At 39.1% G+C, this 16,112-nt stretch overlaps 1 protein-coding gene across 1 annotated transcript; it reads left to right on the top strand.

Annotated features, from left to right (window-relative positions):
- Positions 1-895: 895 nt before the first annotated feature.
- Positions 896-15,341, top strand: LOC129806569 (neutral alpha-glucosidase AB). The gene is made up of 5 exons (XM_055855248.1): positions 896-1,050; positions 1,121-1,232; positions 1,294-2,296; positions 7,295-8,760; positions 14,914-15,341. The coding sequence occupies exons 2-5, from the start codon at positions 1,132-1,134 to the stop codon at positions 15,125-15,127; spliced, it is 2,784 nt and encodes a 927-aa protein (XP_055711223.1). The 5' UTR covers positions 896-1,050; positions 1,121-1,131; the 3' UTR covers positions 15,128-15,341.
- The last annotated feature ends 771 nt before the right edge of the window (positions 15,342-16,112 follow it).

Consider the following 16,112-nt stretch of genomic DNA (forward strand, 5'->3'; position numbering starts at 1 on the left):
TTCTAATTTCCAATAAGGGAATTCTTGCAGATATTTAGGGGAAAATTCACTACAGAAATATTGACATTTATGGAGTAAATCCCATGAAAAATTAAAGGAAATAATTTACAGAAATTTCTCTAGGAATTCTCTGGGAATTCCCTAAGAAACTAACGAATTTTCCAAGACTGAAAATTCATTAAGAATTCCTTGTGGTTTTCTTGGGAAATTTCCACAGCTTTTTTGGTGAAATTTTTCTAAAGAATAAAGATAAATTAAAAAGTGTTAAAAAGATTTTTACTGCCGAAAAAAACCTTAAACTTTCAATAAATTTCACTTTGAGAGTACAAATCGACAGCTTCACAGCTGTCGATAAATTAGTGGCGATAATTATCGACACTAGCGACAAAAAATGCAAGTTATCGTCTCGATCGCCCATAATCGACACTCGACACTAGCGATGGGACAATTAGACAGAGTTATCATTTCACCCCTGATTCCAAAAAAAAAAATTTTCAAGGAAAACTTGTTCCAATATTTTGGTCAGTATCCAAAAGTTTTTACCGAGTACACCACTTCCGACCCTAATATCTCCCCCTTGCAAAACTTAAAAAACCGCGATATTTTGATTTATTTGCTTATTTTCTATGTAAATTAATCAAATTCTCATCAGGAATACCACTCGAGAATTCTCACCGGTTTTTGATGAGAAATTTTCCAATCGAAAATCGTGGATACCAAATAGGCGAGTTCCACACGGAGAGTTGGCTTTTCCCACAAAATCAAACAAATTCTTAGATTTTAGAGAGTACGGCCCTGGTCCTGGAGCTTTTTCACGGTGTTTTGCTTTGACGGTTGGAATGGTGGATTTCGAATACTGGGAATGCTTTTCGCAGATAGATGGCACTCCGAGCTTGACATCGATGACGTTTATGCTTTTTTGTCACCGGAATATTGGAGCTTTCGCGCAAATTGAAGCATTTTTTGGAGTGAAATTCCGTGGAAATTATTAGTGATAGTGGATAGGTGGTCAGAAGATAGACTTCTAGACATCCTTAAGTAGCTGATAAGGTAAATTGGATGGTAATTGGGATAGAGAAAGGCGAGATTTTCATTGATAAATATTTCCTTCCCGGAACAGGAAAAAACACAATGAGGTTCCTAGTTTTGGGGCTCCTGGGGCTCCTGGTCACATTCGCCGGCGGAGTAGATAGGAATAATTTTAAGACTTGCGATCAAAGTAGCTTCTGCAGGTAAGGATAAAATTTTATTTGAAGAATTTCCTGGGGGATTAATTGAGGGAATGTTTGTTAGACGCTGCCGGAAAGTTGAGGGAGGGGATTCTCCCTACGAATTGCAATTGTCCACAGCCAAGACATTCCCTGACCATGTAACTGTAGATGTCTTGAACAAAGACAATGATCAAGTGTTTGTGCTGAAAGTTGTTGGTTTGAAAGGGAATAAATTCCACGTGGAAATTGATGAGAAATCCCCTTTAAAGCCTCGGTATCGCGTCGTTGATGCCCTCAATGGCAATCCAGCCACAGAGAGTGTCAGTGTTAAGAAGGGTGAGGGTACCATTGAGGTAGAAACAGGGCCAAATCGCGCAGTTCTCGTGGCATCTCCCTTCCGGATTGACTTCTTCCACGGGGAAGTGCTGCAAGTGTCAGCCAATGCCAAGGGTCTCATGAAATTCGAACATCTCCGGAAGAAGCCTGAACCTGTGCCCCAAGAGGCCGAGGAGGCCCCTGAGGGAGCTCCAGAGGAAGATAACAATATCGAAAGGCCCAAGAGCTCCGAAGATGATGATCCTGGATCTTGGGAAGAGAATTTCAAGTCCCATCACGACAGTAAACCCAATGGCCCCGAAGCCATTGCCATGGACTTTACCTTCCCCGAGGCAGAGGTTCTCTTTGGAATCCCTGAACATGCCGATTCGTTCGCTCTGAAACCAACTTTGGGATCTGAACCCTATCGTCTGTACAATTTGGACGTCTTTGAGTACGAACTGGACAGTCCAATGGCCCTCTACGGCTCAATCCCTGTGATCTACGGGCACGGGGAGGGCAATACCGCGGGAGTTTTCTGGCAGAATGCCGCAGAAACTTGGGTGGACATCTACAATTCCAACGCCAAGAAGAACGTCATGTCGTCAATTGTGAACTTTGTGTCTCGAGGATCTAGTCAAACGGAGCCCCTAGCTGCCCATTTTATGTCCGAAAGTGGCATTGTGGACTTCTTCGTCCTCCTGGGGCCCACTCCAATGGACGCATTCACGCAGTACACAGATCTGACTGGCACAGCTCCTCTGCCCCAGGTTAGTGCAATCCTAAATGCGCATTTGTGGAAAATTTCACTAATATCAGAAAAAACGAAATTGCAATCCAAAAAGATATCCCATATCAATATTAATTGAACTTATCTAGCAATTAAGAAATTGAGAAGTTTATTGTTTTCCAACAAAAAAGTGCTTTATTGCTTGAGCTTCTTTAAACAGATAATAATACTACAAGGGTCATATTATTGTCTTGAAATTGCTGCTGAGTCATTTTTTAATATTTACCGCTTCAAAACAATTTTATCCCATCTGCAAGTCACCTCAAAATTGGCCAAAAGTAGCTAGACAATTTAATTTAAAATAAAATTTAATTACCGGTTCATAACCGATTGGAACCGGTTCAAGTATCCCAAGGATTTCAAGACCTTTCCAACGCACCTAAACTTGTCCAAATTGGTTAAGAAATAAGGTCTCTAGAGTCTTTTTAATTTTTGTATTTAAACACCAAAGATAAGCCCAGATAAGCTTTTGGTAGTTGAGATTCTTTCAAAAGTACTTTCGCATCATCTACTGTTTACCGGTTGTCAACCGATTTATTCATAGGGGCAGAATCACATTGACACTGAAATGCTCGCCGTAGCCTCACCGTAGTTGGTTAATTTATGCATTTTCATTGCAATTTTTACGCAAATTTTCCATTACCGTATTACCTTATGTCATACTCGGTGGCACTTGGTGAAAATAATATAAGAAAATTGAAGAAATAAAACGAATATGTGATAAACTGTGAGTGAAAAAACTGTACGCTTAATTTCTTGTAGGGGAAAGTGCCCATGCTTGATACCATTGGAAGCTTCGTAATGACTAAATTTTCTATGTAATATAACATATATGTGACTCATCGCAACCATATTTTAAAAACTATGGGAAAGTTGCCAGTTTTTAAAATAAATTGCAAAGTCACGTTTGTCGAGAAACATAGGAAAAATTTAGTCATTACGAAGCTTCCAATGGTATCAAGCATGGGCACTTTCCCAGTTTTTTTGCTCACCGTTTGTCGTATTTTTGTTTTATTTATTTAATTTTCTTATATTATTTTCACCTAGAAAATGCGGTTATTAACGATATACGGTGAGCATTTTATTGCCGATGTGATTTTGCCCTAAATCATTCAAAAGATCTCCAAAATAATTTTAAGAGTAATATAATTGATTTTCCGGCAAAAATTAATTATTAGTAGTTCATAACCAGTTCACTACCGGTTGAGAACAATTTTGAACCGATTTATAAATCACTCAAAACAGCGTTCAAAATACACCTCAAGAGCAATAGAATTGAATTTCAAGTAAAAATAAGTTATCGGTTATGAACCGGTTGATTAGCGGTTCAGAACCGGTTCGGTTTTGTCGGAAATTCCAAGATCTTTCCAACGAGCCCGTATATGACCCCATTCGCTTAATAAACGTGCTCTTTAGAGCTTTTTTAACTTTTGACCTTGAAAAACCGTAAACCGGAATTATTCAACCGGAAAAAATCATTTTCGAGCAAATAAAAAAAAACTTGTTTTGAGGTGGAAAGAGGAGGGGTGGGGGAAAATCAGGGGCATGTTTACGATACTTGGGGCGGTTTACATGGGGTCCGCCGAAGGTACAAAATGTCCTCTTACCGTTTAGCCTCTAGAGCTGACGCCTGCCGGACGGACAGACGAACAGACGGACAAACAGCGTGACGACATTTCACAAAAATAGTCTAAAATGTGAAGATTTGTTGAGAAATGTGGTCTCCGCGGGGTGGAAGCTAGAAATTTTGGAGGGTGATAAAATCGAGGGATTAACCGTGGAGTTCGAGCAGTAAAAAAAAGTCCATAGATATCGGTTAAGGGTTCGCTAAAAATTACTTTTTTCGGAAACACTCTGGTGATGTAGAGTCACTAGGAATTTCTAGAAAAGGATATCTGTTAGATGTTTCTTTCAAAGCCAAACAGTGCCCTACAACACTTCCTTTCAGTGTCTACAAATCGAGATCGCGTTAAACCCCCTTTTGTAGCTTCTATTTCAATGAAAAGTGTAAGAGGAGGTAAAACTCTAGGTATCTAAGCTGAAAAAAAATGCAACAAACTAAAGCGCTGTAATCCTCATTGTTTGTTCACGTTTTTTGAAATACAGTCAAAATGGTAGTAAATACATCAAAATTTTAGAATATTATCGGTTTTGTTCAATACGATCTTATTTTGACTTAATTATAGTCTTAAGTCTGTCGGAAGTGCTATCGCAGTTTGCACGAATGTGAGCCTTCTTTCTTAAAATTTTTGTTTGTCCACGACTCCAACACTCCTTCCAGGACAATTTCCAGAAACACATTAGCAATCGTTTTGACGGTATTGCCCAAAAACCCGAGTGGAAAGCGGTAATTTGTCTTTCAAGGAAGTCCAGACCTTCAAATAGGTGGTCCTTGACTACAGGTGATCATTCGAACGTCTAAAACTAAATTATCGTGTGATCTTTCCTTCAGATAGACACAATCATTTTGTTTCCACATCAATTGCTCAATTGAAAATTTTTCTTATCAGAGAAAATGAAATTCTGGAACTGACCATGAACGTGCAAGCGAATTTACTCCTTCGTCGATCAAGCATAACTTTTTTTGAAGATCGACGATGTCTCTTTCTTTTCAGGATTTTTAAGGCTATACATATAGAGGCCCTTTAACAATATTTATTTCATGGTTATTTGCGATCTATGCGTCTTAGAGATCGTTTGTTTGCAAATGTGACGCAGATTTTGTTCAATTTGCTTCTTCACTTTAAGAACGATGACTAGGGATGAAGCAATTTTTTTTAGACCTTCACCAAAGCATTTTAAAATGCTACTAGTATCTCTGTACCAATTTATGTTTCGAAAAATAGAAAGTTTAATTACATTCAGGTTTTGAAGAACCCTAACGATAGCTGCTTCCACATTTCCTGCAAAATATAGTGACATTAAATTGTCACGTTTGAGTTTAATTACGGTTTAAAAAAGGTTTAAGAAATATTATCGAAAATGCTTTTCTAGGCTTTTAACCAATAAAATGAACTACCACTATGCAAAATATGAAACCGCTGTCTCCAGCGGTTTGACAGCTATACACTCTGAAAGTTGTTGCATTTTTTTCAGCCGCCCTGAATTATCTCTAAAGTCTAATGCATCTGTTGGAGTCGATTTTATTATTAGTCCTAAGTTATTTTGAGCAATATTTTGAGTGGTTTATAAAAACGTTCAAATCGGTTGTGTAACCGATCAGTAATAAGGTTAGCCAATACAGCTAAGGCTTCATCAAAAATGACTTTTTTCGGAGACAGAATTTTGCTGATAAGATAATCATTTATTTTCTTCGTTCTTCTAAAATTTCTATTCGGATTCTCTTTTTTTCCCTACTCCCTGCCCTTCCTCACTTCAGTCCTTCCGTTGGGGGCATGGACCATGTCCCATACTTCACTGTGTCCTCCAATAAGGGGCACTCTACCGGGTAGTTGAGAATGGGAACTTGGGGAAAAGCTGTGTGGATGCAATGAGAAAGTTGGTTTACGGGGTTGCCGGATTGCTAGTGGCTGTGATGCTGGAGTCTTGGTAGTTGAGGTCCTGGAGACTTGCTGGTTTCTGGGCAATTGATGGTGGAGGAGCAAGCGATGATGTCGCCTGCTCGGCTGTCCGTAGTGGAAGAGGTCGATCTGACCGATCTTCCATTCTTTCAGAGCCCTAAAACCATGTATTTTTGGATTATTTCGAAAACGACTAATACAATTTCTTTTATATTTGGATATGAGCAAAATCGCCATCTTGAATTTTTGAAGGAATTTTTGAATCAGTCTAGGAGGCCTATTTTCAACCGATTTGGTTAAATTTGGCTTTTTTTGAAAGGTCTCGAAAGTCCCAGTTCGACTGCATCGGTCACAATCGGTAATGAATCGGTTAAGTACCCGTAAATTACCTATCTTTTTAAAATATTCTTTTTGCTGTCCGTAATTTGTTACCCACATGAAGGCTAAACGGTAAAAGATACAAACTTTCAATCTTCGGTGGACTCCAGTTGACACAGGGATCATTATGACTTTTATTTTACTCCACCCCGTCCATTCCTCCCAACGCTATGTTTTTCGGATTATTTCGAAAACTGCACCTATTTCTTTTATTTTTGGATATATTTTGTAGGGGCAAAAAACAAACGAGCAGTAAAAAGTTCTAAATGGGCAGCAAAAAATTAAAAATGGGCAGTAAAATATCTAATTATGATCAGTAAAAACCTTAAATCTTTACAAAAATGGACCTAATTTATAAATTTAACATTTAAAATAGTTCCATATAAAGTGTAAAGCTCTTTATTTTCCCTTTGCCAAAATTTGGACGATAATATCACTGTTTCAAATTTTTTTGTTACTGATCAATTTTAACTTTTTACTGCTCATTTATTCAATGCCTTTTGGAGGTAGTTTAGGTGACTAATTCAGAGGTGTGCAAGAACCGTTTGAAACCGAATAAACGTCAAAATAAGTTTGTTCACGTAATGTTTTGACTATTGACGTACAAGTTCCATTTGACGTTTGTTCGGTTTCAAACGGTTCTTGCACACCTCTGGACTATTTCGTCCTGACATATCTATACCCTAAAAAAAAGCCGCCATTTTGAATATTTGATGGTCAAGGTTTAACCACTCTGAACGGCTTATTTTTCAATCGATTTGGTTACATTTGGATTTTTTGGAAAGGTCTTCGAATCAGTGATGAATCGGTAAAGTATCCGTAAATGGCTGTTATTTGTCGTATTTACATTTTTGGTTTCTTAGAATGCTTGTAACACTTGTAACTCATGCCAGAATATTCTAGAAGAATGATCATTCCTTTACCAATTTTTGATTTTTGTAAATTCGATCAAGTAGCAAATCTATAGGATCACTGGAACACTTTGCCATGCTTGTTTTCTGAGCAGTAACTTAGAAAATGCATTAACGGAATTTTCATCGTGAATCTTTTGATTCGTAACAAAAAAAAATGCCTTTTAGATATTCTCCCTGGGCTACCATCAATCCCGCTGGAATTACAATGACGAAGCTGACGTTGCTTCAGTGCACGACAAATTCGACGATCATGACATTCCGTTGGACACCATTTGGCTGGACATTGAGTACACAGACGCTAAGAAGTACTTCACGTGGGACGGGCACAAATTCCCGCATCCCTTGGATATGATCCGGAATCTCACGGAGCGTGGTCGTCATCTTGTCATCATCATTGATCCGCACATCAAACGCGATTCTGGCTACTTCTTCCACAATGACTGCACCGATCGCGGTTACTACGTGAAGAACAAGGATGAGCGAGATTATGAAGGATGGTGCTGGCCAGGAGCAACGAGCTATGCCGACTTCTTCAATCCGGACGTGAGTCAGTATTATGCGGATCAGTATCAATTGGATAAGTTCGATACGACGACTGCGGACGTTTTTTTGTGGAATGACATGAATGAACCTTCGGTGTTCAATGGTCCGGAAGTGACAATGCTCAAGGACAACATCCATTTTGGCGGCTGGGAACATCGAGATGTGCACAATCTCTACGGACATAAGCACATCGAGGCGACTTTTGATGGCCTGGTGCGTCGCAGCGGCGGTGTCCAGAGACCCTTCATTCTGTCCAGAGCTCACTTTGCAGGAAGTCAGCGCTTCGCGGCGATCTGGACGGGAGACAATGCAGCTGAATGGGGTCATTTGCAGGCTTCGGTGAAGATGTGTCTGTCAGAGGCAGTGGCCGGGATGAGTTTCTGTGGAGCCGACGTCGGTGGATTCTTTGGCAATCCCGATGCGGAATTGTTCGAAAGGTGGTACCAGGCTGGTGCCTTCTTACCCTTCTTCAGAGCTCACTCTCACATTGATACCCGTCGGAGGGAGCCCTGGCTCTTCCCGGAAGCCACAATGATGGTCGTCCGGGATGCCATCCGGCGACGCTACAGCTACCTCCCTTTCTGGTATACACTGTTCTTCGAGCACGAACGCACCGGGCGTCCTGTGATGCGTCCTCTTCTAACTCACTATCCCCTGGACAAGGAGACCTATGCCATTGACTATGAATTCCTCCTCGGAGATGTCCTACTCGTTCGTCCGGTTCTTCAGCAAGGAGTGTCCAAGGTGGACGTGTACTTCCCGTCAGTCGACGGGAAGAAACAGGGTGATCTTTGGTATGACGTCGATGACTTCAGGAAGATCACAACGGCCGGTTTTGAAACTGTTCCCGTGACCAATCTTAAGATTCCGGTTTACCAACGCGGAGGAACGATTTTGCCGAAGAAGGAACGTATCCGACGAGCAGCAACGCTCATGACGCATGATCCGGTGACTCTGATGGTGGCTCTGGACAAAGAACACTCAGCCCGAGGGACTCTCTACTTGGATGACGAGAAGACGTACGACTACCGCAACGGGAAGTACACCTACCTAAATCTGGAATTCAAGGACAACGTACTCACTGCCAAGTAAGTTTCCATTATTATATCCTATTACCCTTATCACGTATCACCTATAACCGATTTTTTCTGTTTTGTTTTTGGTACTTAGAAGAAGGTTTTGCAGCTTCGTAAAAGTTGATTTTTCCAAGTTACTAAATGAATTTCATCCATGGTTATTATATTCTAATAGCTAATCCTACATCTCACATTTCCTGACAAACTTGGAAGCCTAGGCCTTGTTGTGGCGCATTTTGTGCATCACAACTCAGTTTTCCAATATTCATGATCGCGTTGGTTCTTTCGTGAAATTTCAGGAATAGACATGATAGACCATGTCTAGCACCGTGAGAAAGTTTTCTAGGCAATTGGTCCTCAAGAAATTTATAGCCTAAAGACAAAGTAACACCTTAAAGCCATTAGGCAGGTGTTCGTAAAATCACGATGGGCGAGATATGAGTGGCCAAAAACAGGATGCATTTGTTGGCTTAAGAAAACAAAGGCACCCTCTATTCCTGGAAAACTCGTAAAGTGGGTGATCTATGGTGACAAGCTTTTAAGATTACTTTCTCTTCGAGACGGTCGTAAAATTAGAGCCCGCGCCAAGAAGCAATAAAATCCTGAAAAGAAATGAGGACAAGGATGACAAACGATCAAAAAGGTGTAATCCTCGGTCATCTCAATTAAGCCCCTTTCTTAAGGATATAGAAAGTGTTGGAGAAAACTCTAGAGATAGCGAAAGTGGATAGTTGGATATTTTTATAGGCACTTAACGATCGTCTCCAGACGATCGTTATCTAGAGGTTCGTCCTGAATCACTAATTGGACACCTTCCCATGGGAAATAATGTCGAATAGAATTAGGGTACGAGTGGAGGATTTTAGTATAAAAAGGGTAGCTAGATTCAAGAGGTTGGTTCAGTCACAGTGTAAACGTAGCCCATGCCATTGGGCAGTACAGTAGAGTCTCTCAAATTCGAACGATTGGGGGGTATTTTTGACATTTCTCACCTCCCAAATTCGAACGATATTTTCAAAACTAACGGAATTTACGTGAGATTAAATTGCACTTTGAATCAAATGCCCAGAATTTCTCACAAATCTTCGTGGTGACGAACTTCCTTTCCATTTTATTCTCTCGTAATGTAAGTAAATATTCAGAAAACAGCACAGAAATATGATTTTCAATCATCCACAACATAAATTTTTTAACATAACCCAACAATTGACATTTTGAATCCAAACGGCGTTCCAATTTGAGAGATTCAGATTTGAGAGACTCTACTGTATAACAATCTTCCTTAATAAAAAGTGTAGCAACTCAAAAAAAAAAAAAAAATAGTGTAATTGAGGAAACATCAACTGGATCCAGAGGCAGCAAGGTGGCCTCAGTTAGGGTCACCACAGCTTCCCAGGCCTCCAAGGATTTTCTGGGTCCAAAAGGCAAAAATAAAAAATGGGCCTAAAATCGTAATTCTGACGTGCAATATTTTATGCATTTTTGCACTCTTCAAGTCTCTTTTCGAAAAGACAACTATTCCAGGTTATAAAAGGGATTATCAGGGTTAATATTTACCGTGAAAATCTTTTGCTCGACGGGAGTCGTTTTTGCTACCATATCTGCAGCTCAGGAATATTTGGCTTTGCAGCTTCGTAAAAACATGTGTCAAAATTACTGATCACCGACTTTCAGAATTCTCCACTGTTTTGGGCTACACTGTGCACGCCGCTTTGGATATTTGACCAATCCAGTCTATTTGCCAAAATGTGTTTGGCCAGTTCCTGTTCACGAATATACGGATGACTAAAAACCGTTCCCGTCCGTCCGTCCGTCCGTCCGGCCGCTCCTTGGAGCTTAATAGCTCCTAAACTAAAAGAGATATCGACTTGCGGTTTTCGGCAAAGGTTATATATCGTATGAAAATTGCAACTTGGTGCATTGACCCCCCACCCCCCACCCTTCCTTCCGCCATTTTAAAGACCCCCCTTTTTTGTTTTCTCAATGGCTCAGCCCCTATGGCATCGAGCGGGCTCAAATTTTAGTATGTTATAGCTGGGCCTTAGGGCTTTCCATCAATACCAAACTTAAGGTCCCCCGACCCCCCTGACCCGAGCTATAAGGGTCCAAAAAACAATTCTTAAAATGGTCATAACTCCGGTTCTAATTATCAGAATTTAAAAAGTGAGGGCTTTTTGGAAAGCCCTCGTGAAATTCCACTTCCCCTTCTAACATCGCAAGTTCATAAAACCACCGCTAGGGGCGCTATTTCTAAAAAGAAGATTTTTCAATTTTCTAAGTTACATAACCCGTCTGACACAGGATAAGGGGGACCCAGCCTTGAGCCATTAATTAACAGCCAGCTTTAGGCACTATTTTAGCCCTCATCGGCAAGATCCGAATGGTAGGCACAAATTAAGGACTGAATCTTGCCACGGATATCAATGGCGGTGGAATGAAACTGTCAATTTCACATCCTGATTTCACCTTCGAATTTTATACAATTGATAGAAGCTACAAAGATAGGGATATGTTTTATTTAACCAGGATGAACGATTTAACACTTTAGAAAAGCAAAAACTATTCTAAAAAAAATTTTCTCCTAAAAAATACCCCCGAAAGGAAATAAAAACACGTATTTCAAACATTGGAAATTTGTTTATAGTTACCACGACACTTTTCTTTACACGAAACGTACTCACGCACATTTATTATTATTATTAAAAAAAAAACACTAAAATCACTGAGAATCTGCGAGAATTTGAAAAACAAATAAAATGTTTTGGAAAATATTCCATCTTGTCGCTGACAGCTGAGCAACAAGGCCGGAAACATAATTTTCGTAGTTCTACTACTAACTACCATGAACGCAAAACAGTGTCCTTCACGTATATTTGGTAAGGGGTATTTTGTATGGGAGCTTCTTAAAAGTAAGGTGTGAAAGATAGGGGTTAATTTAGGCTATAATCCACGCTTACCTGGTCAGACGGGCTATACCCCCCCAAATGTTTAAATTTGAGGAACTCTACTGTATCAAGAATTTGGATGTAGTGACAGAAAAGTGGTATACGGGTGAAATGTAGACCAGAATGTTCTCTAGAATTTTGCCATACAACTTGATCTCATCGATTACAGTAGACTCTTCGATATCCAGCACTTCGATATCCGGGTGACAGCTGCCAAACACTGGCGGTTGATATATTCAAAATTATTTTCACTAAACATGAAGTTTGTCCAGAGTGAATTAAAGTATTATTAACCCTCTAACGGTGTTTTCTTTAATATCCAAAAAAAGTAGTTAAATAATTTTGTCTAGGGTAATTAATGGTCCACTGAACTCAAAAATACTATCCATTCTTCATTATCTCTTTCCGTTTGAGCGCCAGGTGAGAAAAGGTAAAGACCGCCTGGGGGCGGTCATATCCGTTTAAGGCATAAAAAAGACTGAAATATTTTAATTGAAAAATAGTGAACAAATAGTAAAATAAATTAATTTTAAACGTTTTTTATGAATGAATGTTGTATGATTATCTAAGAAATGATAATTTTTAGGAAAAAACGTTTATAATTTTTATTATTAGAGGTTAATGAAGCTCAAGGAGTTTCAATAAGACTGATTTTTACTGAATAGGTCACAAATCAGCTATGAAAACATCACCTTCTTGTATAATTTGAAGGTCCTTTGAAATACTTTGCTCATCTTCTGGTTTTATTTCACGATCTGGGGCATTAAAGGACGAATTGAGAAACGCATCATCACTGTTGAAGTCTGCTTTTTTATCAATTTCGCTTAATTCGAAGAAATCGACCATTTTACTTATTCTGGACAGTCTTCGTGTAATCCCAATTGTTTTCCATGATTAATATTTTGCAAAATAATAATATATTTTACCAGAACAACCAAAACAATTAAATAAAAAAATCGGTAATTTTTGAAAATTTTACCCTTAAACGGATAAGACCGCCCACAGGCGGTCTTCCTTTTTTTCTTCTAAAACTCTTACTTTTAGTTTTTTCACATTTATCAATCGAAATATACAAACTAGAATAACATATCTTTCAGGAAATAAGATTATTTCTACAGTAAGATTACTTTAAAACAATCTTTTTTGCATTTGAAAACGAAAAATGTTGCGAACGACATTTTGTTGTTTTTTCTCTGACCTGTCACACAAAACTGAAGATGGTAAGCAAACGAAAGGTCAAAATGAGTTCAGCTTTAGAAAATAAGTTAGTAAGACTATAACTGAGGACACTGTAGATATTTCAACTTCAAATGAGTAATATTATCGCAGTAAATGCGATTTATAGAATGACCGCCTGGAGGCGGTCTTACCCGTTAGAGGGTTAACATTGTATCGAAGTTTTTAATACATAATTGTGATAAAAAATGAAACATAAGCACACCATGAAGAAAATTCTCTTTTTCTTTTTCAAACAGAAAATAAATTCACACTGCACAAAATAGAAAAACCGTTGATCATTCAAAAAACCTAAATGTCATTTTGTCCCCCAGTCAGCCGGATATCGAAGAGTCTACTGTACTCAGAAACCGAGATAATCAAGGTTGTTTGTTTCTGAACTCGTTTTTTCGACCAGAGCGCCCCAAGTGTTCATTTGGTGAACTTCAACTATATCAAAGAATTATTGTATTTTGTGAGACTTTTCATTTCAAATCCTATTTTAAGTGTCTTGGTCGAGTAGAAGCAGTCAAATTGGCATCTGAGTGATTTCAAAGCGTTATTATGGGAAAAATCATTTTTTTCACACTTAAACGGCAAGATCGGAGTGATAGCGTAGTCTGAGCGGAAAATGATGTATGGACGAAATGTAGAGACAAATGTGCTCTACAATTATGTCGAAGTAATCATCAAAATCGGTTCAGCGACAGTCGAGATAATTGAGATTATGTGATATTGAAATTGGTTTTTCGACTGTGGCGCCCCTGGTGTTGGTCCCACGAAGTTCAAATGTTCTAGAAAGTTGTAGTATTTTGTGAGATCTTTCGTTTAAGCCCTCACTCATCAAAATCGGTCATATAAGACCGGAGATATGATTTTTTGAATTTCGTGAACTTTGACCCCTCATATCTCCGGTTCTGTTTTAACCACAGCGCACATTTGCACCATTTTGGAAACGTCCTAGACTGGACTACAACATACTGAAATTTCATTAACTTGCACAATGCCGTTTTTTATAAAAGTGACTTTGAATTTCGATGAATTTTGATGCTATCACAGCGCCACCTGTGGTGACTTTTTGAACTTCCATCTGAAAGTGCTCATCGAGACGAAACCAAAAGGTAAAATTTAGGTCGATATGTTAATTAGAACCGGAGATAGACGCCGGTCAATGTTCGAACTTTGACCCCTTATAGCTCGGGTCAGGGGTTATGGATCGACTTAAGTTTTTTTTTGTTTGATAGGTATAATCGAGGGCTACAACATACTAAAATTTTAGCCCGATGCATAAAGGAATTTCTGAGTTATTTAACTTTGAAAATTGAAAAATCTTCTTTTTAAAAATAGCGACATGAAATTTTGTTAGGATTATAGTAGGTGAGATTATTAAGAATCTCACCTAATATTAAATCTTCAACTAATTTTAAATCATAAATGTTTGGCAAATGGTTGTGTTTCAAAAAGAATGTCAACTGCCTAACACTTCCTCACTCTGCACTATACATCTGGACCACAAGTTCGAGCCATTCGAGCCCTTCGCAAAACTAGTGTGCTTTATTAAGTACGTACTTGCAATGAAAACTTATATTTTTTAGCTGAGCTTTGTAGTATGGTTTTGGGGGCGTGGCCTATTTTTTGATGGATGTAGTGCTTTGAGTCCCTTTACCCCTTTAACGATCTGAATTAAGTTTTCTCTGGAGGATATTGCAATACTCCTTTAGTAAGCATTGAAAGTCTAAAAGCATAGAATGCAACAGATCATAATTCTTTTAAGAGGCGTGACATAAAATTATTAGTGGGAGGGACTTAGAAAAAAATAAACTCTACGTACTTTCAGAGGAAACGAAAAAAAGAAGTTTCTTCTTTGTATTCTTTATATATCAGTTCATTCTTCTGTGATTTCATCCATCCCATGTCCTTTCTGTTGATAGCCAAATACCCCGAATACCAATTGAATGGTAAAGTAAGTTGTAGCAGAAAAAAAATGTCTTTGTTTCTCTTACAGGAAAAATGATGAGAAGGCCAATTACGATACAAAATCGTGGTTGGAGCGCGTTGTGATTGTCGGACTGGATCACGTACCGAAATACGCAACGTTAGATATGAGTAGATTGTCCGAGTCGGTGACTCTTGAGGTCATGAAGCAGGGTGAAAGTGTCATCATCCGGAAGCCTGGGGTTATTTTGTCACAAGAGTGGACAATTCAGCTGCACTATTAGTTTATCAACATTTCCCCAATTAATTCCCTGTGTCTATTGATTCAACTGAGATTGGGGATTGGAGAGGAGCCAATTGTAGAGATTTTATAGTGTTGAAGAATAAAGTTTAAGTTTCATTTTGATATCATTGCATTTGTAGAGAGAAAAAAATAGAGAATGAAAGGATGATTATGAGTTTTTTTTGGATTAAAAGAAACTTCCCAAAAATAGTCAAGTTCTTTTATTGGGGTAGCTTTGGAGGGTGTTCTTGGTCTCTCAATAAACATTTATCATCGTGAATAGCAGGGGGTCCCTTGCTTTTGTGTGTGATCCGAAAGCTAGTCAAGAAGAGTCCCCAAATGAGCGTGGCTGAGACAAAAGACTGGCAAAGAGTGAGAGGAGTGGATAAATGTGAATCAATATTTGCACTACTTATCACGTATTATGTGTCTAATCTTGGATTAGAATTCATCTTGTGTCGCCCAAGAGGAACGTGCTCAACGGGGGAGATGCTGCCTCTGTCCCAATGGGCCCTTCATTTCAATTGCGTGCGTATGCAGGGGCTGAAGAGGGTGGTTTTGGGCTCAATGGGGGAGTTATTTTGTTGTGACAATTTCACCCTCCTCGAAAACACTCGTACCTCTCATACACAAAATCTTCCTCCTTGCCTCAATTCTCCGCCAGCAAAGGGGGAACAGGGGGGTGGCTTTGAAGAATCTTTCACGCAAGTCCACGTGTGATCAAGATTCACCCTCCTTGCCCAACTGCTCCACACACAAAAGACAAATGAGCCTATAATTGTGCGTATCACTAATCCACTGCGGTGTTGCTTAATTGTTGTGTCTCGGAAACTGGCAAACTTATATCAATTTTCCTCACCCATCCCGAATCCCTCACTCTCTCTCCAGACAGACAGAAATTGTCGCAGGAGACGTGGGACGGGGTATTAATGTTTCACTGGCATTTGGGCATTTTGCTGACCAGAGCACGTAATCAATACAGGAAG

Source organism: Phlebotomus papatasi, chromosome 3, assembly GCF_024763615.1.
Source record: "Phlebotomus papatasi isolate M1 chromosome 3, Ppap_2.1, whole genome shotgun sequence".
In the NCBI taxonomy this organism is placed as follows: Eukaryota; Metazoa; Arthropoda; class Insecta; order Diptera; family Psychodidae; genus Phlebotomus; species Phlebotomus papatasi.

Excerpts from the sequence above, each read along its gene's own strand:
- LOC129806569 (XM_055855248.1), top strand. The coding sequence starts at position 1,132 with ATGAGGTTCCTAGTTTTGGGGCTCCTGGGGCTCCTGGTCACATTCGCC. Across the intron at positions 1,233-1,293 it reads GATCAAAGTAGCTTCTGCAG|ACGCTGCCGGAAAGTTGAGG; the intron begins GTAAGGATAAAA and ends AATGTTTGTTAG. Across the intron at positions 2,297-7,294 it reads GCACAGCTCCTCTGCCCCAG|ATATTCTCCCTGGGCTACCA; the intron begins GTTAGTGCAATC and ends AATGCCTTTTAG.